Source organism: Oncorhynchus masou, chromosome 31 (genome assembly GCF_036934945.1).
Source record: "Oncorhynchus masou masou isolate Uvic2021 chromosome 31, UVic_Omas_1.1, whole genome shotgun sequence".
Taxonomy (NCBI): Eukaryota; Metazoa; Chordata; class Actinopteri; order Salmoniformes; family Salmonidae; genus Oncorhynchus; species Oncorhynchus masou.
The window spans coordinates 73762305-73784771 of NC_088242.1; the positions used below are offsets into that span (position 1 = coordinate 73762305).

A 22467-nucleotide genomic window follows, 5' to 3' on the forward strand; every position below is an offset into this window, starting at 1 on the left:
GTCAGTGTCTACTAACTGGGGTGAGTGAGACAGACGAGTGTTAACTGAACCCTGTTTACAGGAGGAGTTATTTCTGGATGGGAAGAGCTCTCTACAGAACTGGACAGGAAGTGTTTTGTTACCCCTCAGCTGTCTGAGTGTAGCTCTAACTTTTCATATCGTTTGTTGAACTGTATTTTTTTTCCAGGGTACCCAATGTTGCTGGGAGACAGAGGGAAGGCAGCCTGAAAACAAGGTCTCCTATGTGTGCAGTAGTACCTTCCTATAGCAAGGCAGGAGGAAACGGCAAAATGTCTGACTCCTAACATACCATCAGAGCTGAGCTGGATGAATGGGCTTGGGCCCACTAAGAAAATAGATACCCTCCGTTTGTAGCAAGTAGAAATTAGATACACTTGAAGTGGACCAAGAAGACCCCTGACAATCATCTCTGTTTTCATAGTCCATTTTCTGAGAAATTGGTGTCAGGCTGTTGTTAAGACCACGCAGACAGAACTCTTCAGAATGAAGTGGCAGAGGGATCTATTGCTCAGAGAAGAGCTGCAGCAGATCACCATCTGTCTCTTCCATTCCTCTTTGTGTATACAATGAAGAGATTCCATGTTATATTTTCTGTACTTAACTGTACCAATGTTGTTGATTTTGTCAAATAAATGACTCGAGGCTTATTAATAAAAACTCAAACTCAGTAAAACACACTCAAGTAGTAATTTAATAGTTTTTCACCCATCTTCCATAAAAGAAAAACAATGTATGCTAATTCATGAAGCACTTACTTTCAATACATGAATTACACCAATCAGTCAAGAGAGTAGCACACCCCTTTTTAAACATAAAGAATGGCGGCATAAAAGGCTCTTGGGCACCGCAGTGTGTTTAAATCAAATCAAATTATATTGGACACATACACATGGTTAGCAGATGTAATTGCAAGTGTAACAAAATGCAACACAGCACATTGGATAGTTTGGAGATTTAATTTAACCTACAATGTTTTGTATCAAAAATATTGCCTTTTTGACAATGTTCTTAAGCCCAAAATTAACCTACAATATATGTGAATTGATCAAAAAGTGTTTGTCATTTTCACATTCTAAAGAGATTTTGAAACACTGTGAAAGGCCACCTGTTTCCTAATGTATCTGGGCACTTAAGTGCAAGTGCAACCTGGGGCGTCATGCACCCCAAAAATCTGAAAGGGCACAAAGTATGTGAGGATGGTTTTATTTTTTCAGCTTCATCAAGAGCCATAATCATTATTCTTAATTCTATGTAAAACAAATAATAATAATAATTCAGCATATCTAAGCGTATGCCTAGAGCTGTCTGTATCCTCCTGACTGATTATTTTTTTAAACTAAAGTTAATATGCTTCTCTGAAAAAATCTGGGTAAAAGCTTGAAAGGAATGTGAGTCTTATTCTGTACATTTAGTTATTGTTTGATTTTCTAAAGTCTACCAACCTTGCCAGCAGGCATGCCAGTTAAGATAGTTAGACAAGCTAGCTACTCTAACCTGATTGATAGCCTGAAATGTCTTCTTAGTAGCTAGTTAGGAGGTTGGAAACCTATCTGGGCTAGCTAAAGCTAAAGGGCTAGCTAGCTAAAGCCAACTTCCTAAACTTCCTGTGCCCCCTATGGACATGATGCCTCTGAGTGCAACAAACTATTATCAGTTCTAAATCTTTCAACTCCAAAGTGCTCTACTTTACCTAATTTGCATGTAGCTTAGTCGCAATAGCATTTGTAAAGCAATGATATTGTAATTCCATGCTCTTTATAGTCTGTTATAGCAAGACAGTACCAAGGAAGCATAATGTGAATGACCTGTGTTCAGTGTTTCTGCACTGTTGCATAGAACTCTAAAGCACCTTATTGAGAAAAAAGAAAGGGGCTTGTGGGGTGAAGCCATATTGGGGGTATTTATTATTTTGCACACGTAGTCACACACACAAACTCACACACACAAACTCACACACACATGCAAACTCACACATACAAACATGCTGTCTAGACCGGACACGCATGTGCGTCCATGTGTGCCATCGCACACATGTTGATTTTGTACATCCACACGAGACACGATCCAAGACACGCAGGATGAAATATAAAAACGAACTCTGAACCAAATATATTAATTTGGGGCAGGTTGAAAAAAAAATGAAACACTCATGGGCATTTAGCTAGCTAGCTTACTGTTGCTAGCTAATTTGTCCTGGGATATAAACATTGGGTTGTTATTTCACCTGAAATGTACAAGGTTCTTATTTTCTGGACCTTTGTAGAATATTGACCAATTTTAGTCACACAAAAGTGTGTGTTCTCTAGTCCGACATTTAATCCACAGACAAAACAGGAAACCTAGTTAGTTTCTAGTAATCTCTCCTCCTTCAGTTGTAGTAGTAGTAGTAGTAGTAGTAGTAGTAGTATTCTTAATGCGTTTGAGCCAATCAGTTGTGTTGTGACAAGGTAGGGTGGGTATACAGAAGATAGCCCTATTTGGTAAAAGACCAAGTCCATATTATGGCAAGAACAGCTCAAATAAGCAAAGAGAAATGACAGTCCATCATTACTTTAAGACATGAAGGTCAGTCAATATGGAACATTTCAATAACTTTTTAAGTTTCTTCAAGTGCAGTTGCAAAAACCATCAAGTGCTATGTTGAAACTGGCTCTCATGAGGACCACCACAAGAAAGGAAGACCCAGAGTTACCTCTGCTGCAGAGGATAAGTTCATTAGAGTTAACTGCACCTCAAATTGCAGCCCAAATAAATGCTTCACAGAGTTCAAGTAACAGACTCATCTCAACATCAACTGTTCGGAGGAGACTGTGTGAATTAGGCATTCGTGGTTGAATTGCTGCAAAGAAACCGCTACTAAAGGACACCAATAATAAGAAGACTTGCTTGGGCCAAGAAACACGAGCAATGGACATTATACCAGTGGAAATCTGTCCAAATTTGAGATAATTGGTTCCAACCGCCATGTTTTCTTGATACTCAGAGTATGTGAATGGATGATCTCCCCATGTGGGGTTCCCACCGTGAAGCATGGTTGAGGTGTGATGATGTGGGGGTGCTTTGCTGGTGACACTGTCTATGATTTATTTCAAATTCAAGGCACAATGAACCAGCATACTACCACAGCATTCTGCAGTAAATCGCCATCCCATCTGGCTTGCGCTTAGTGGGACTATTATTTATATGACAACGACCCAACACACCTCCAGTCTGTGTAAGGGCTATTTGACCAAGAAGGAGAATGATGGAGTGCTGCATCAGATGACCTGGCCTCCACAATCACCCGACCTCAACCCAATTGAGATGGTTTGAGATGAGTTTTTCCTTCAAAGTGAAGGAAAAGCAGCCAAGAAGTGCTCAGCATATGAGGGAACTCCTTCAAGACTGTTGGAAAAGCATTCCTCATGAAGCTGATTGAGAGAATGCCAAGAGTGTGCAAAGTTGTCATCAATGCAAAGGGTGACTATTTGAAGAATCTCAAATATAAAATATTTGTATTTGTTTAACACTTTTTTGGCTACTACATGATTCCATATGTGTTATTTCATAGTTTTCACATATTCACTATTATTCTACAATGTAGAAAAAAGTTTAAAAAATAAAGAAAAACCCTTGAATGAGTAGGTGTGTCCAAACCTTTGACTGGTACTGTATGAGTACATTTACTTTGCAATGCTCGAGCACACAATGCAAGCAGTGAGATCAGCATGTACAGTAAGGTCTAAATTCAATCAGATCAAGCATTAACCGATAGCAGACACTCTCACAAAGAGGATGTTTTGGAGGTGTTGGAAGTGGTGTTGGAGGTGGTACTGCATTGGAGTGGTAAAATCAGTGAGCAGCTGCTCTTGCAATCATTGTCTCGAAGCCACACCCCCACTTGCGTTAAGAAGTTTAGAATGAGAAAGTGTAGGCTATATAGAAATGATTGGTAATGTCGGCTTTAGGGTAGCCTAGTGGTTAGAGCGTTGGACTAGTAACCGAAAGGTTGCAAGTTCAAATCCCCGAGCTGACAAGGTACAAATCTGTTGTTCTAATTGCCCTGAACAGGCAATTAACCCACTGTTCCTAGGCCGTCATTGAAAATAAGAATTTGTTCTTAACTGACTTGCCTGGTAAAATAAAAAAATAAAAATAATGCCGTGGATTTGACAGCTCTAATGCAGTTCCACTTCTGACACCTTCAAAACTGCTATGTGGATGTTGGCTAAAGCGGATCTGATTGACTAGATCCCTGACTCACCTCTAAGCCAAGGTGAATCACTGGTCACCATCACAACATGGCTCAAGCCAAGGGAATTCATATGTACTGTGGTTTACTGAAATTACACTGAACAAAAATGTAAGTGTTTTATATTTTATGAGCTTAAATTAAAGCTCCCAGAAATGTTCCATACTCACAAAAAACTTACTTCTCTCAAATGTTGTGAACAAATTTGTTTACATCCCTGTTAGTGAGCATTTCTCCTTTGCCAAGACATTCCATCCACCTGACAGGTGTGGCATATCAAGAAGCTGATTAAACAGCATGATCATTATACAGGCTCACCTTGTGCAGGGGACATTAAAAAGCCACTCTAAAATGTGCAGTTTGATCACACAATGCCACAAATGTCTCAAGTTTAGAGGAAGCTTGCAATTGGCATACTGACTGCAGGAATATCCACCAGAGCTGTTGCCAGAGAATTGAATGTTCATTTCTCTACAATAAGCTGCCTCCAACATTGTTTAAGAGAATTTGACAATACTTCAAACTGTCCTCACAACCGCAGACCACGTGTAACCTCGCCTGCCCAGGACCTCCACATCTGGCTTCTTCACCTGTGGGATCTTCTGGGACCAGCCACTCGGACAGCTGATGAAACTGTGGGTTTGCATAACTGAAGAATTTCTGCACACACTATCAGAAATCATCTCAGGGAACCTCATTTGTGTGCTCGTTGTACTCAACAGGGTCTTGACTGCAGTTCGGCATTGTAACTGACTTCAGTGGGCAAATGCTCACCTTTGATAGTCACTGGCACACTGCAGAAGTGTGCTTATCATGGATGAATCCTAGTCTCAACTGTACCGCGCAGATGGCAGACAGAGTATATGGCGTCGTGTGGGTAAGCGGTTTGCTGATATCCATGTTGTGAGGAGGGTTACGGTATGGGCAGATATAAGCTATGGACAATGAATACAATTGCATTTTATTGATGGTAATTTGAAAGCACAGATATACAGTGACGAGATCCTGAGGCCCATTGTCTTGCCATTCATCCGCCGCCATCACCTCAGCAGGTTTCAGCATGATAGTGCACAGCCCCATGTCGCAAGGATCTGTACACAATTTCTGGAAGCAGAAAATGGTCCAGTTCTTCCATGGACTGCATACTCACCAGACATGTCACCCATTGAACATGTTTGGGATGCTCCGGATCGATGCGTACGATAGCGTGTTCCAGTTCCCGCCAATATCCAGCAACTTCGCACAGCCATTGAAGGGGAGTGGGACAACATTCAGAACATGTGTCACACTGATTGAGACAAATGGTGGTCACACCAGATACTGACTGGTTTTCTGATCCACGCCCCTACCTTCTTTTAGGGTATATGTGACCAACAGATGCATATCTGTATCCCCAGTCATGTGAAATCCATAGATTTATTTAAATTGACTGATTTCCTTATATGAACTGTAACTCAGTAAAATCTTTAAAATTGTTGCATGTTGTGTTTATTTTTGTTCAGTGTAGATGTACAGGTCTTATCTCAGACATTAACCATATGCTTATCTCCAGCTTAAAAGATCATGGCGAGGGAACCGGAAGGATGAACTATAAAACCATTTTGACGGTACAAAGTTTTGAAACTTAATAGTAATGTCAAACGTGTAGAAAACGTTTAGTGGTTTTGCTAAATGGTGATCAGAATCACTCGATTACACCCCATCTGATTTAGAATTGCATTTGATTTTTTTCTTTTTTTCTTTCCAATTCAAATGATTAATAGTGAGTAGATTTCATCTGACAAGACATGATACACATACTTTTGTCCCCGATCATAAACACATTCAAATTTAGCCATCATTAGCATTAACAAGCATTAACAATTAATAAGCATTAACAACCTTATCAACAATAGGAACTCCCTCAGTAACAAACCACTGGCTTTAAATGTGGTTAAAAATAACATGGCATTACAGGAAACAATAGGTATGGTTTTTTTCTAGATACATACTGTAAATGTTGAACATGTTTTAAGACTGCAACATTAACCATAACAATGGAGGATATATTAGCATTGTTCCATATTTGGTTATAGTATCTCAGGCAAATAGACAGCCCTCTTCTGTCGTACAGGTTAGTACAAAAATATAGCAGGAAATGAATATAACAACATATTCTTAAAAAGAAGCAGAGAGACATTTGAAAATGGGTAACAAATGCTATTAAAACCTTATATATATATATATGCAGTGGCTATAATTTGTACTCTTATCGCAATTGTAGGCATAGCAATTTATGAATCACATCGAATAACATCACAGTCGTTGCAACTGATTGACTGGTGTGTGACTTAATATGGGGAGTATTATAATAAAAATATCTCATTTGAATCAGAACTCATCTTCATTAGATTCAAGATAGACTGTGGCAACTCTTTTCTTATGAGTGACCTTTGGTGGGGGGTCCTGTCCTTGGCCATTATTTACATCCATCTGGAAGGGGAATGACTTCTCTGATTGCCCCAGCTTGATGTGCTTCTCAGTGACATCCGTTGAGGACTCGCCTCCCTGTCCCTCACTGCTAGTCACCCAGCACATCTCCTTTGTGTCCAGGGTGTATCCTCCCTCTGCTCCAAGGTTGGAGGCGCATAGAGCCGCCATGATCTGCTCCTCAGATACATCATCCCCCTGCTCCCCCAGCTGCCCAGAGTCCTCTAGAGTTGTTGAGCTCTTGAGCTCTGCCACAATAGTCGTGGTTCCGTTGTCAGAGGACTGGTTTACTTTTTTTATGTCCACAGATATGTTCTGAGCACTATCACTGCCGCGTCTTGTGAGGAGAGCCAACTCTTCTTTCAGGCTCCCTGACACTGCTCCTTGGAGCTGCTCTAGGGCTCCCCTCAGCTGCTCTTTGGGGTGTAAAGTTTCCTCTCTCAGGTATCCAAGCATTGACTCCTGCACTGTGGGGGAGACACAGATGGTCTCCTCTTCAATGATGCACTCTGAGTAACTATTTTGGGCCAAGGAGTTGTCATCTTTCATGTACTGGCTGTCCGATGCAGGTCTGTAACTATCGCTTTCCTCAACAAAAACTCTGTTCTTTGAGACTTCCTCCTCCTGGTAGTACCTTTCATCTGAAAAGTCGTCCACCATTCGTCCACCACTGGAGGGTCGTTCACCATGTCCATATGATGCTATACCATCACCCTCCTCAGGCTCTGACAGATTTCCATCAGGTGTGGAGACAAAATACTCTTGAGACTCTTGGTTGTGGCTGTAGTATTGAGATTCACTATCTCTGAAGTCTTCCTGGACCTTCACAGATCCACCATTACTGCCATAGTTTGCTGCTGTCATGGAGGTTTTCATTACTTCAGCACCACTCTCATGGTATATGGTGCCGTGAGGGTCATTCTCTAGTTCTTCAATATGAAAGAACATTGAAGAGGGCTTGGAGAACTTGGGTGTGGACTTCTCCTCAAACTCGTACTCCTCGTCACTGTAATCCTCCACTGGTTCCTCGATGATCTCCACATTGACAGACTTGTTTCCCATGTCCTCTCCTCCATGCAGCCCAAGGCTGAGCAGATTCTGAATCATGTTTCCTGTTGCAGTGCCCTTGATATCCTCCAGTGACACGTGTTTCACTTCCTTGCTGAGAAGTTCCTCCAGTGCAAAGTCCTCTGACATATCCAGCTCCTCTTGCACCTTGGACTCCAGGATAATCTGTGTCTTTGTTGACCCGTCCTCCTTCTCCGTTTTCTCCACATGGTAAGTGATCTTGGAGTCTGGAGAGGAGCTGCAGACCTTTCGATCCAAACCAGCAGGTTTCATGACCTTCTCAATGAGTTCCTCCATAGACACAGAGTCTAGGACCATCTTATCACTTGTCGTGGTTGCTGTAATGCTGCCATCTTTGGCATGCATCTTGACATTCTGAAGACCAAATGCATCTCCTCTCACCTCTCTTTCAACTTGCCTCTCTGCTTTCTTTTTGCTGTCCTCTGTGTTTCTGCTAAGACTCATCATTGGTGGTGACACTATTCTTACTGAATTGGGGTCAGCAGTGGGTGAGGCAATGGGACTGGATGTGTTTGCTGTGCCTCGAGAATGGTCAAGAGAATCCTTAGCTGAGTGTTGTGACACCTCTTTGTTTCTCACACTCCTCTCCTCCACACCTTTCTTCTGAGCATCTATATTTTTCCTGACCGTACTCTGGGCCACAGGTTTAACGGTAGTGGAGGAAGAGCTTGAGGATGCAGACTGGGATTTAGTGAATGAGACCATGTCCCTTCTGGTGGTAGGACTCTGATTCCTGTTGTAGCTGCTTCCTTTGACTGAGATAGGTATGATCCTGGAAGGACTGGTGCGACCATACTGAGATGGAACAGGCGATCTTCTCAAGCTTGAGGTTGGCTCCATGTATTTCACATCCAGATGCTTCCTTACATCCTGTCTGGTTGATGTGAAAACTCTTGGTTTGTACTGTTGTGGAGGCATCATCTTAATATCTGAGGTGGAGAGTGAAGCACCAAATGAATGTTGTTATAAATTGGGAAATGTCTATCACTGAATATACACTGAGTGTATAAAACATTATGGGCACCTTCCTAATATTACGTTGCATCCCCCCTTTTGCCCTCAGAACTGCCTCAATTCATCAGGGCATTGACTCTACAAGGTGCTGAAAGCGTTCAACAGGGATGCTGGCCAATGTTGACGCCAATGCTTTCCACAGTTGTGTCAAATTGACTGGATGTCCTTTAGGTGGTGGACCATTCTTAATACACACAGGAAAAACCCGTGAAAAGTGTGAAAAACCCAGCAAGCGTTGCAGTTCTTGAAACAAACCGGTGCGCCTAGTTTCTACTATCATACCCCTTTCAAAGGCACTTAAATATCTGTCTTGCCCATTCACCCTCTGAATGGCACACATACACAATCCATATCTAAATTGCCTCAAGGCTTTGACATCTTTCTTTAACCTGTCTCCTCCCCTTTATCTACACTGATTGAAGTGGATTTAACAAGTGACATCAATAAGGGACCATAGCTTTCCCCTGGATTCAGCTGGTCAGTCTATGTCATGGAAAGAGAAGGTGTCCATAATGTTGTGTACACTCAGTGTATATACAGGTAACTGACAAAATCATGGAAATATGAGGAATACAAAGTATATTGAAAGCAAATGCTTCCACACAGATGTGGTTCCTCAGTTAATTAAGCAATTAACATCCTATCATGCTTAGGGTCATGTTTAAAAACTGCAGGGTAGGCCATTATTTTGGCTACCATAGCTATGCCCCTAAAGGATGGCAATTCCCCCCATCCACAGGGCACGAGTGGTCACTGAATGGTTTGATAAGCATGAAACTATATAAACCATATGGCATGGCCATCTCAGTCACCAGATATCAACCCAATTTAACACTGTTCTGGGTCGTCGTGGCCCAAAGTTCTATGTTGATGTTTGCTTTATTTTGGAAATTCCCTGTATATACAGTAAGTTTGTAGAATTGAGTAAAACGAATAAAATACTGCCAAAACGATGTAAGCAATAGAAAAAATGTCTAAAGTAAATCTACTCTCAAATGTATAGTAACACGAACGTCTCGGCTGAAAGTATGACTTATTTGAAAGTTATGTACAATACCTATGACTCTTCCTCTTGACTGCAGATGCTGCTGATGATCTCCTTCAATAAGCGCCCTATAGAGAAACAAAAACAAAATGGCATTAAAACCAAGGGTACATACATGGCATTGGAATGATTTGATTTGTGTTCTGTATTTTGATTTGTTTTCACACAAAATCACCTCACAGGAGGATGATCTTTCTGCCCTGCCATCTCAAACCTCAAATAAAACACAGAGGTAGGCTACCAAACGATGAACACAACCCATGGATCTGGCCATATACACAAAAGAGCAGAGGTCAACAACAGCACTTTACCACAACAGACCAAAAGACATCTAACAACAAACACATTGTACCAGTGAAGTTGAACAGCTCACCTACCTCTGCAAAGTAATGGCTCCACAAAATAAGAGTTGGAAAACAAAAGCTATGAGACTTTGCTGAAGCTATAACCCCTGTGAAAGTCCCCGGTGTGTCTCCCGAAAGGCTGACCTAAAAATAACAGCTACAATGTGCTGCTGTCTGCTCTCTACTATTCTAATGTGAACACAGGCACGCGCACCTAGTTGGCAGACCAGCTTTCCCGCTAACTCTTCAAGGAAGACATAAAGAGCCTAGGGAGACAAGGGAATATTATGTAAATAATATCCTTTATATAGGCCACAGACCAGATGACACAAAGAGAGACCCCAGAAGAGACCAAAAAGAGACTAGTGTTTGTATTAGATTTCTGAATTAAGCAATAATATGTGAGAAGCCATGTGTTTTACCATGACATTTTTATCATGGCTGTGATGTGGTCATAGCAACGAGGCGAAGCATGGTAAAGACATGGATATCAGACATGGTAAAAGGCTAAGGCACTACATCTCAGTGCTTGAAACGTCACTACAGACACCCTGGTTCAATTCCAGGCTGTATCACATCTGGCCGTGATTGGGAGTCCCATAGGGAGGAGCACAATTGGCCCAACGTTGACCGAGTTTGGCTGGTATAGGCAGTCATTGTAAATAAGAAGTTGTTCTTAACTGACTTAACTAGTTAAATAAAGGTTAAATTTAAAATAAATAAAATAAAGCAGGATAACAATTGTGAAGCAAGTAAGTATTGACATGGCTATCTTAAATGCCATTGCTTGATATAACTATGTGCATGGATTGTACTAGTGTTGTGGGACTAAACTAGCCTCTGTTATGATAATATTGAAGTGTTCTTGAAGTGGTCCAATGTGAATTGTAGTGACGTGGTCTGCCATTGCCATATCTCAACAACACAAATCACTTTAATACTTTTTTTCTAACAGAGATATAAATAGCAAATATTTACTGTTCACCTAAGACCAAACTGTTTAGGTGTTGGCTGTTTACAAATGAGCAAAATATCCCTACAGATATCACAGTCAAGAACGTCGTCAGGGAAATGACCGGACCAAGGTGCGGCGTGGTGAGTGTACATTTATTTTTATTTAAAAATGTCACAAACAAAAACAAGAAACAACAAAAACAAACGTGAAGCTTTCTAGGGCTATACAGGCCACTAACAAAGACAACTACCCACAACTAAGGTGGAAAAACAGACTGCCTAAGTATGATTCCCAATCTGAGACAACGATAGACAGATGTCCCTGATTGAGAACCATACCCTGCAAAAATATAGAAACAGAAAACATAGAAAAAAAGAAACTAGAATGCCCACCCTAGTCACACCCTGGCCTAACCAAAATAGAGAATAAAAGCCTCTCTATGGCCAGGGAGTGACAATTACACTGTCACGTTCGCTGGAATAATTATCGGACCAAGCTGCAGAGTGATCTGGGTTCCACATCTTTATTTAGTGAAACGCACAAAACAATAAAGAATAACAAAATGTGATGACAATGACATACAACTACCCATAAACAATATCCCACAAAACACAGGTGGAAAAAGCTACCTAAATATGATCCCCAATTAGAGACAACGATTACCAGCTGCCTCTAATTGGGAATCATACAAAATCACCAACATAGAAAACAAAACTAGAACCCCACATAGAAATAATAAACTCGACTAACCCCCCAGTCACGCCCTGACCTACTCCACCATAGAAAATAAGGACTCTCTATGGTCAGGACATGACACACTGTAGATAACATCAGGAGTTAATATTAGAGAAGGCTGTCTGGAGGAATGCTAAGTGCCCCTGCCAAATGGGAGGGCAGCAGAGCAGTTGCTTTGCAGCTACAGTGAAAGGTGAAATCACTATGAATACATTTCAAGTCCAACAACACTGCAGCATTGAAGGGTCAGTGTTGGGCCTAACATGACAGAATCAAATCAAATTTCTGGTTCGACAGGCAAAACCGATGTATACTATACTGTAAAGTCTGCTTTGTAATTCTATGGTACTTTTAAGCCGCAATAATAAACTGAGTGTAATTACAAAAGCACTACACCACAATTCTCTCAGCATTTCCTCAGAATCAGCATTTTCAGCCACCTCCACCGATTTACTATGGTAAAAAAGAGCACTACACAAGCTCTATCTAACCCATGAGGCAGAATAATGTAACATGACATTTTTAACTGTGCTTGGATCATGTGGGAAGTAAAGGTTGTCAGTACTATGTCTTGGTAATTACTGTTGGTTGCATAACAGCAATCTCTGCTAAAACTCTCCATAGTGGCCACCGTAGAACTCAGAAAGGACTAGCAGTACAGAAGAAGACATACCTGTAGTAAGCCACCTCCATGCCCAGATCCATCTTGACCTGCAGTAGCTGCTGGTGGTCACTGACCTTTTCTGCCATGGTGTTGGCCAACATTTCCCGCTCCCGCTCCAACTGATCAATAATCACCTGCAAAGAGACGATGGAATGGAATTGTGAGCATGTGCATTGTCTTCTATTCAGTCATACATTTTTCTCAAATACTGTAATGAGACTATAATTATAGGGTTGGTCTATATGGATTACATATTAATATATTTATTACAGAGCGTCTGCCAAATGACTTAAATGTAAATGTAAATGTACATTGCTCATTATATATTGCAATATCAGATGTAGGGAATTCAGATGAGAGGTGGTACCCTGAATAGGAATATAAACCCATCTTTCAGGCCACAATTTACTGTCCAGATTTGACCCTCTAATGTACCTGAAAGTGGTTAACTTTGCACGGAGAATCTTCCTCCCACATCCTCATATGCTCTAATATATCAGCTACTGTCAAATGAGTGATTTTGTTTTTAACACATGAAAGAGCTTGTTTTTATGATCATTCATTGTACTACGTGTCAGTTTCAATAAGGTATTTTGGTTCACCATCACCATCTAACCCTCGTTTCTCCCTCAGTAGGTAACAGATCCAATTGTATTGAGTGTGTACAGGTGAATGTGGCACTGCTGTTTGTGTTGTGCACCTGTTTTAAAGGCCCTTGAGACACCTTTCCTAGTCACCTCTCATTTAAAGGATAAGCAGGATGGACTGGCTGAATCATGGGTGATCCCTCAAACGCATCAGACTAAACAGCTAGGTAAACAACTGTCCCTTTATGTCTAGTCTGATGTTTCACCTGCGGGCTCCCCAACTTGCAGGCCGCAGGTGAAATTTGTCCCATGGTTTTATTTGGTTTTCTGAGCTAAAAATAATAAATAAAAAACGTTTGTTGTTGGAAATGAAAAAACACCAGGATATCCGCTCCAAGTGATTTTAATTTTGGGAATTTTTTCTCACGTATTTACATGCATAATAAAGAGACGTAATTTTATACAAATATAAGCAAGGTTTCAAATTATTATGTTTTAGTCAAATATTATATCTGTTTGGGCTTCTTGCGGTAAATTTGCAGTCTACAAATTATTGGTAATTATGTTCCGGCCCCCTGACCATCCACTCAAAAAGAAACGGTCCCTGGCTGTATCTAGTTGATGATCCCTGACATATGCATCCCACTGAATGAGTGTCAGGTTCAATTTCAAACCCATTTCCGGGAATTGTATTATTATTTTGAACAATTAAACATCACTTAAGAGGTTATGACCACATTATGCATGATGTACCTTGAAATTATTTTGGAAATGTGCATGGGAGTAATATGCTTGATCTGCTTGGTAGGGCTCCATCGTTAGTAGGATACTGAGGATTAGTCTCTGTGACAGCTAATTGGTTTAAGTGGCTGGTACAGCTAACAGCCGTAATATGTTTGGCCATTCAATCCTTTTAGTCTGGCCTGAAACACTGAACTGGTGCAGAATGCATGTTTCTCTGTAGTTATGAGGGAAGTTATGGGCCTTCCACCACCCTGGGGTTGCCATTTTAATGGCACAGGCCTATAAATCAAAGCTGCTGAGATTATTTTCAAGATTTATTGGCTTCAGAACCATCGACCAAGTGTTGATATCATCTATAAGAGGCTGATACCAGTGGATGGATTGTAGGCAGTGGGTGTGATACAACCAAATGTCACTCCTCACTGTGGTCCCAACAGGCCTGTCAGGGAACAGGTGCTGGTTGATAGTTTATATGGAGTAGTTGTGCTCATTTAGAGTCGCAAAGTAGTACAAGGCCCCTCCAAGTAGGAAAGCGATACTTCACAAGGAGGTGAGGCTCATGTATCAATTTCTCAGTTCCTGCAGTAACCTTTGCTCCCATTTTAATTCCTGTGGGCCAATGTGATTGAAGTACATGCACAAATATATGCATATTTTGTGTCCTTTAAACATGACTTTGAAGCATACTGTGAACATTATCATTGAAGAAATATCTGATCAATAAAGTCATATGGTGAAACTTCAGAGCAGTATAATTTATTATAAGGAGGTAAAGGATCCATCTCACTCATCATAATAATTATGCATCATAGTATAAAATGTGATAATGAGAAATAACTGGAAAAAACGAACGATGTTTGAGATTGCAGCAATTTAATTTACTATGGAGTAACAATTACAGCTCCTTCTCCTAAAATAGTGGGTGTGGCACCTAGAGGAGGAGGCAGTCATCGCTAATGGAAAGTCTGTGCGATCTGTGCGCAGTATCAATCATGTTGTAGAAATGCATGCATTATATAATCCATGAACAGAACCAAAAATATAACACATATTTCTGCATTCTTATGACTTTTGTATATATACACTGTCAAAAGACAGACACTGAATGGTGTCTAAACATTGGATGCAAACCCCATTTGCTGACCTGATACTGGGTGATGTCCGCGTGGAAGTTCTCCTGCATATATATGAGCTGTTCCTCCAGGTGTATTTGAATCTGACCTTGCTTTTCAACCTCTTTACGCAATTTGTTAAACTCTGAGGCATACTGCATCTTTTCCCTTTGGAGATCATCCAGCCTCGTCTGGTCCGCGTTGATCGATTCCTCCATATCTTCGACCTTCCTTCGATACACCTCTAAGGTGTCAGTCCATCCTTCTGACAGGCTGAGGGCATAATGTTGCATCTCTTCCATCGAGACCGCTGAAGGACCATGGTAGGTTTGGGTAACAATAGGTCGTGAATGCACCTGGCTCCGGAGCTTGGTCATTTCTTGTCTGTGTGCATCCTCAATGAATTTGTACTCGTTCTCAAGCTGGAACAGACGTTCTTCAAGTTCCCCATTGGTCTGTTGAGCTTTATGAAGCTGCTTCTCGCAACCTTTTAGCTCTCCACCTATGTCTTTGCATACTACCTGCTCCTCACAACACATCAACTGTAACATCTGAAACTCTTGCCAAAGCTTCTCTCGTTCAGTCTCGGCTCGGGACTTTTCAAAAGATAGTTGCCCCGCCATTCTCCTCAGGTCCCGCATTTCGGCCATACATTGGTTGTCCCATTCCACTGTCTTCTCTTGTCTTATCTTGTTTATTTCAGTTATGAGGATTGCGTTGTCATGCTCCAATTGCATTGTTCTTGACAGGTACTGGCCCAGTCTGTTGTTGAGCTCCTGTAATTGATGTTTTTCGGCTTCAACGCTTCTCCTGAATTGTAACATCTTGTCATTTACAAATGTTACTCCTTCGCTTCTTTATATTTCAGTACGGAGAAAATGTTATTCTGGTCTTGTTTGCGAGTGCGTCTGGGAGCAGAGCTGTGATGCAACTCAGCATGAGGGCTTGACTTGATAATAAGTGCAGAAGGTGGGCGGAGGCTTAATCAAGGCTTCCAGCGGCTCGTTACCCTGGCAGATGTTAGTGGGTTGAAATTCTTATTTGCTTTTCCTATGTTGGGCTATAGCTCTACCAAGTGGAGAGAAATTTACGATGCAACCGCACACCCGTTCCAACAGAGACAGTTGACTACACCCTACGAATAAAATAAAATCAAAATGTAACCATTTTTTGAAAACAAACTGTTCTTGATTACACTTCACAGATATAAATGTTATTCATTGGTAGGGATTCTAATTTCTGCACGTACAGAATATGTCTGACTCATCTGCCTGCTTAAAATGGAGAGTATCAGTCGCGCGTAATGGACGCAGATGAAGTCTCCGTGGTATTATTAACTGGTCTGTGTTACTTTTAAAGTTTTATTTCGAAGTTATATTAGGCTGTTGTATTGACAGCTAAGCAAATGTAAGCTTCTGCTATGTAGGCTATTGTTTGGCTACTGGAATGGAAAGCGCTGGTGTTCCCCTTTGTACAGTTCTGTTTTTATTTTTGATCAGGGTTCGGACCTTTCAGAGAGTACTTGGTAAATCCTAGTTGGCAGGCAGCTCAGCTAAGGTAACATGTTGGATATCTCAATTGAATGTGTACATTTCATTCAATACATTTAATTATTGTGCAAACTACATATACAGTGCCTTGCGAAAGTATTCGGCACCCTTGAACTTTGCAACCTTTTGCCACATTTCAGGCTTCAAACATAAAGATATAAAACTGTATTTTTTTGTGAAGAATCAACAACAAGTGGGACACAATCATGAAGTGGAACAACATTTATTGGATATTTCAAACTTTTTTTAACAAATCAAAAACTGAAAAATTGGGCGTGCAAAATTAATCAGCCCCTTTACTTTCAGTGCAGCAAACTCTCTCCAGAAGTTCGGTGAGGATCTCTGAATGATCCAATGTTGACCTAAATGACTAATGATGATAAATACAATCCACCTGTGTGTAATCAAGTCTCCGTATAAATGCACCTGCACTGTGATAGTCTCAGAGGTCCGTTAAAAGTGCAGAGAGCATCATGAAGAACAAGGAACACACCAGGCAGGTCCGAGATACTGTTGTGAAGAAGTTTAAAGCCGGATTTGGATACAAAAAGATTTCCCAAGCTTTAAACATCCCAAGGAGCACTGTGCAAGCGATAATATTGAAATGGTAGGAGTATCAGACCACTGCAAATCTACCAAGACCTGGCCGTCCCTCTAAACTTTCAGCTCATACAAGGAGAAGACTGATCAGAGATGCAGCCAAGAGGCCCATAATCACTCTGGATGAACTGCAGAGATCTACAGCTGAAGTGGGAGACTCTGTCCATAGGACAACAATCAGTTGTATATTGCACAAATCTGGCCTTTATGGAAGAGTGGCAAGAAGAAAGCCATTTCTTAAAGATATCCATAAAAAGTGTTGTTTAAAGTTTGCCACAAGCCACCTGGGAGACACACCAAACATGTGGAAGAAGGTGCTCTGGTCAGATGAAACCAAAATTGAACTTTTTGGCAACAATGCAAAACGTTATGTTTGGCGTAAAAGCAACACAGCTCATCACCCTGAACACACCATACCCACTGTCAAACATGGTGGTGGCAGCATCATGGTTTGGGCCTGCTTTTCTTCAGCAGGGACAGGGAAGATGGTTAAAATTGATGGGAAGATGGATGGAGCCAAATACAGGACCATTCTGGAAGAAAACCTGATGGAGTCTGCAAAAGACCTGAGACTGGGACGGAGATTTGTCTTCCAACAAGACAATGATACAAAACATAAAGCGAAATCTACAATGGAATGGTTCAAAAATAAACATATCCAGGTGTTAGAATGGCCAAGTCAAAGTCCAGACCTGAATCCAATCGAGAATCTGTGGAAAGAACTGAAAACTGCTGTTCACAAATGCTCTCCATCCAACCTCACTGAGCTCGAGCTGTTTTGCAAGGAGGAATGGGAAAAGAATTCAGTCTCTCGATGTGCAAAACTGATAGACATACCCCAAGCGACTTACAGCTGTAATCGCAGCAAAAGGTGGCGCTACAAAGTATTAACTTAAGGGGGCTGAATAATTTTGCACGCCCAATTTTTCAGTTTTTGATTTGTTAAAAAAGTTTGAAATATCCAATAAATGTCGTTCCACTTCATGATTGTGTCCCACTTGTTGTTGATTCTTCACAAAAAAATACAGTTTTATATCTTTATGTTTGAAGCCTGAAATGTGGCAAAAGGTCGCAAAGTTCAAGGGGGCCGAATACTTTCGCAAGGCACTGTACCATGTCGAGCATTTGCAATAGGGTTTGGAGAAGGTTGGACGGGGAGAGAACATTAATATCTACATTAAAGAGGTACCAGTGAGCTACATCAAATCACCGCAGGTGATAGTTGCCATGTGGGAAACTGTTAACCCAAAGATAAATATGCATACCATGATGGGAGGGGGGGTTGGAACAAGAGTGCAATCCCCTTCGAACAGTCAAATAACTAAAATATGTTTTGCTTCTTTACCTGTGTCTATACTGCTTTCCAGCCCCATTACAGCACAGTAATCACATGTAAAGGTTGACTTACTGACTTTTCTCTGTGATTCCCAGTTTGCCATACACATTGGAATAGACCCGGGCTCTAGAGGCATCTCTCTGGAGCAGACAGGCAAGAACCATGGTTACAGAGATAGAGATGTGTGCCTTTTGTCCTGTTAATCATTGCTGCATTGAGGGAGGATCAGATAGACTAGACTCAATCATAGACATGAGGTCCCTCTCCTAGGACCTCAAACAAATGGGTCTGGAGGTCATCTCCTCAAGGGACGCAGGAAGGTAGGGTTCCATATATCCCAGACATACTGTACATCAATAGTAAAGACAATGATTTGTAAGGCATTCCCTCTTATCCAGGTACCTGTGTGATTGTGTATATTACTGCTCTCTGCACCATGGCCATGGGAGGGCAGCCTTCATCTATGAAAGACTGGTACCACTGCTGCAGACTGTCATTCAGGCCATGCTCAACCAGCTGGAGGCCCTACAAACAGCCAAAGACCACATGACAACTGTCTCCAAGACTCCCGAAGACCCAACCATGGCTACCTCAGGCTTAGTGCACATAGGAGATGATCCATGACTGGTTAGATCATCCCACTCGTATTGTTACTATTCATACTGTAACAATGTGTTGTAAACAGTAAGTCATTCTGCTAAATATACAAATATGGAATATAGTCAGGTATGTTGAGATGTGGATAATGTATAACTCATATGCAATCAGTCATGACAGCAAGTCATCTTTCTCATTCACTTTTTTATTCAAATTTTAAGAAAAAAAATACAAGAAATTCTCATAGATATACATTAAGAGAATGGCATGTCAAAAATACACCATCTCAACTATACGTGTGAAAAAACCAGGAGGCCTCAGATACAGAACTTGCAAAAAGACAGTCTCGCCAAGCTGTTTAACCAAATCTATTTGCCAATCATTGAAATGACACAGAGATTCAGATTTTGTGAAAGTATAGGTAAATAAAAACGAAGTAAAATCTTCTCAGTAGATCAAGGCCCCTTTTTGAAGTTGTCGGAATGCAAAGCAGAACAACAGTGCCTGAAAAATTATACTGATAAACCTCAAGCTCATTATTGCCATTTGATTGCATGGATGCATCTTCTATAAACCTGAGGTTTGCATATAGGACATTCTGAAGAAAATACAATTACAATTGTATTAATAATAATTGAAATGAAACCTTTTCAGTCAATCTTATCTCCATGTTTGCAAATTGGCAATGCAAAAAGAAATCATCTCTCTACCGTAAACAACTCTTCTTAAAACTCTAGTCATGCTATTTACTCTCTGCCATGACTACCCGTATTCTACTGAACATATCTGTCCTATTTATGTCCATGTATCTACTTGAGTTGTGGTTATAATAGGTATGTAACCCTCTGGTAACTAAGAAACACAGCCAGCATTCCAAGAAAACAAATAATCACTTCGCAACAGGCCAACCCTTTAACCAATTTTGATAACTGAAAAAAGAAGAAATACATATCACATATCTCTATCTTTCATCATTACACACACCAACACTTGAAACACTACATCTAAATGTGAAACACTCCCATCCATTATACTGTACTTAACAACAGTAGCACAGGGCCCTTGTTAAAACGGTGACCTGAATTATTTCTTTAAAATCTGGTGGCATATATATATATATATGCCATTTGTTTCTGCCAATTCATCCAACCAGGTCTCTTTTGCTGCACCCCCCCCGCCCCCCCCCCGCTTGGCTTTACAGCCTAAAAAAAGTACAATTTCAGAATATTGAACATGTAAGCCTTCCAGGTTTTGTTGACCTGTGAACCCAAAAACCTTTCTCCATTCCGCTCCATAAATCAGAATCATGTTTATATGCCCTCGACTCCACTTGTCTTTTGCTCTACAAAATCAGAGCTTCACCTTTCTATGAACCTTAATGACAAAGACCTTTGATGAGAATTTGAGGTCTAAATCCAACCATGCCATCTCAACTACACTTCCATTGATATCGGCCCAGTCTTAGAGGATTTACACCCACAGATTGAGACACCCTTTTTGAAGCAGCACCATTATCAGCAGCAGTAGAATAGAGAAAGCAGGGGGTGCAGTCTTGAGTCTAATCACAATGAGGAGGATCATGAAGATTACAATGAAGGGATATTAACATCAACTACCTCAACATCTGAGTCTATTCAGAGGTTCAGTCTATTCCAAGCCAATTGGAACAGTTTAAAAAATCTTAATAGGGGACAAAAAAATACTACAATATTTGAATGTGGGAGCTTTGTAGGTGTTATTTAGAAAAGTTAGTCATTGGGAGCAGGTGGATAGGATGGAGAGATTAGATGATGAAGGAGTACAGAGGAACCAACAGTGTCCTGTCTGTCAGATGCATGAGGAGGTGGAGCAGCAGCAGACGGCTGTAGATGTTCTTTCTACAGTTGGTCTGCTTTGAGACATCCCTCCCAGGACAGAGTATGTGGTGTCTTAACCTGTGTTTGCCTTCATGTACCACAATGACTCCATATTGACCTAATATCTCTTGAACGCCAGTTATTTCCACACTCAACTGCTCCCAGCAAAATAAGGGACAAAGCTTATTTTCATAGTTGTAGCACTGACTTTGAAAACTTGTGGGGCTATTGAGTGTAGGAGTATGTGAGTATGGTTTATGTTGTCTTCACTAAGAGGGTTTCACAGAAATAAGTGCCATCAGTTTTACTTTAGGGGAAATCAGTACTTTACATAGGATATTAGCAATGACCAGTTTTACAAGAAGAAATGTGTAAGCTGTAACCAGAAGCCAGTGTTGGCAAACAGTCTACAGGAGTTGTTTCGATGTCAGTAGTGGTTTAGTTATCCAGAATTCAGGCTAAAGCCAAACATCCTCTGATCTACCTTGTTTTCCATTATACAGTACATTACAATAGCAAAGGATTTCTGTCTTACAAAATGTCTTGAATGATTAAAGATGATAAATGCAATGTTTCCCATTTTTTGTTTAAAACAAATTGCTTGACTCCAACATACTGATTTGTTTGACATCTACCTAAATACATAGATACAATTGAAAATAAAGAAGTTATCGTTCAGCTTCACCCTTCTTGGCAGCTGTATGATCTGAGGATTTCTTGTTGCGAAATCCTTGTTTGCGGAGGAGGTGAGATGGGATTTCTGCAGGGTGTAGCTACATATGAGGACACCGAGGTCCAGACCTCAGTAATTATTTTGAATTAAAAAAAGAATCTCTCAACTTACTGTTGAGAGTTAGAATAATAGAATACATAAGGTGCCATTTTGAAACTTGTCTGTGCATCAGCAGTGTCTCTCTTATGTATATGTCACTGACAGTCACTCAATCAGCCCATGTCAGAAATCATTGTAGATTGGTAAATTACTCTAGTTAGCTATCTAGACTTGTAGTAATCATGACCAAATTACTGACCGGGAACGCAGGGCATGTGCCCAGGTGCCCAGACCTCCAAGGGGTCTCCATTGATTTAGTTAGTTACTCTCACTCAGATATCATATTAACATGGCATAAGTCATGTGTAGAATTGCAGGAAATGAACTATAAAACTGCAACAAAAAAGTTCTGTTTAGCAAACGTATTTGTTCACCTTTTGTTAATAAAATACTTTTTCTGCTACACAACTCTGTACATTTTCAATGATAGTTTTTCATCTAATTGTATAACGAGTAGGCTATGTATTTGTAGAACAACTGAGGTGAATGAAGCTACAGCAACCAATATGACAATGGTTGTTTTTGCTGTTCTCCAAATAGCATTTGGCAGTTTTTAAATTGTATAGAACTGCAGTAAATGAGATTCTACTTTATTAAAATGTCTTGGCTATGGCCCTGGATGTCTGAGTTAGCTGTGTCCTTCTCTCTACCAATACATACTGTACTGTGACTTTATGTAGCCTACT

The 22467-nt window shown here is 40.7% G+C and overlaps 1 protein-coding gene and 1 pseudogene across 1 annotated transcript; one reads left to right on the forward strand and one right to left on the reverse strand.

Annotated features, from left to right (window-relative positions):
* Nucleotides 1–694: 694 nt before the first annotated feature.
* LOC135524403 (synemin-like) lies at nucleotides 695–15966 on the reverse strand. Its single transcript, XM_064951908.1, has 4 exons — nucleotides 15043–15966; nucleotides 12577–12701; nucleotides 9882–9937; nucleotides 695–8739 (listed from the first exon to the last, which is right to left on the reverse strand). The coding sequence occupies exons 1-4, from the start codon at nucleotides 15832–15834 to the stop codon at nucleotides 6623–6625; spliced, it is 3090 nt and encodes a 1029-aa protein (XP_064807980.1). The 5' UTR covers nucleotides 15835–15966; the 3' UTR covers nucleotides 695–6622.
* Nucleotides 15967–16313: 347 nt separating this feature from the next.
* LOC135525009 (pyroglutamyl-peptidase 1-like) lies at nucleotides 16314–19120 on the forward strand (annotated as a pseudogene).
* Nucleotides 19121–22467: the final 3347 nt, after the last annotated feature.

Coding starts and splice junctions, on each gene's coding strand:
- LOC135524403 (XM_064951908.1), bottom strand. CDS start 15,834: ATGTTACAATTCAGGAGAAGCGTTGAAGCCGAAAAACATCAATTACAG. Junction 12,702..15,042: donor CGGACATCACCCAGTATCAG/GTCAGCAAATGG, acceptor GTCTCTTTGCAG/GTGATTATTGATCAGTTGGA. Junction 8,740..9,881: donor GTCAAGAGGAAGAGTCATAG/GTATTGTACATA, acceptor TCTCCACCTCAG/ATATTAAGATGATGCCTCCA.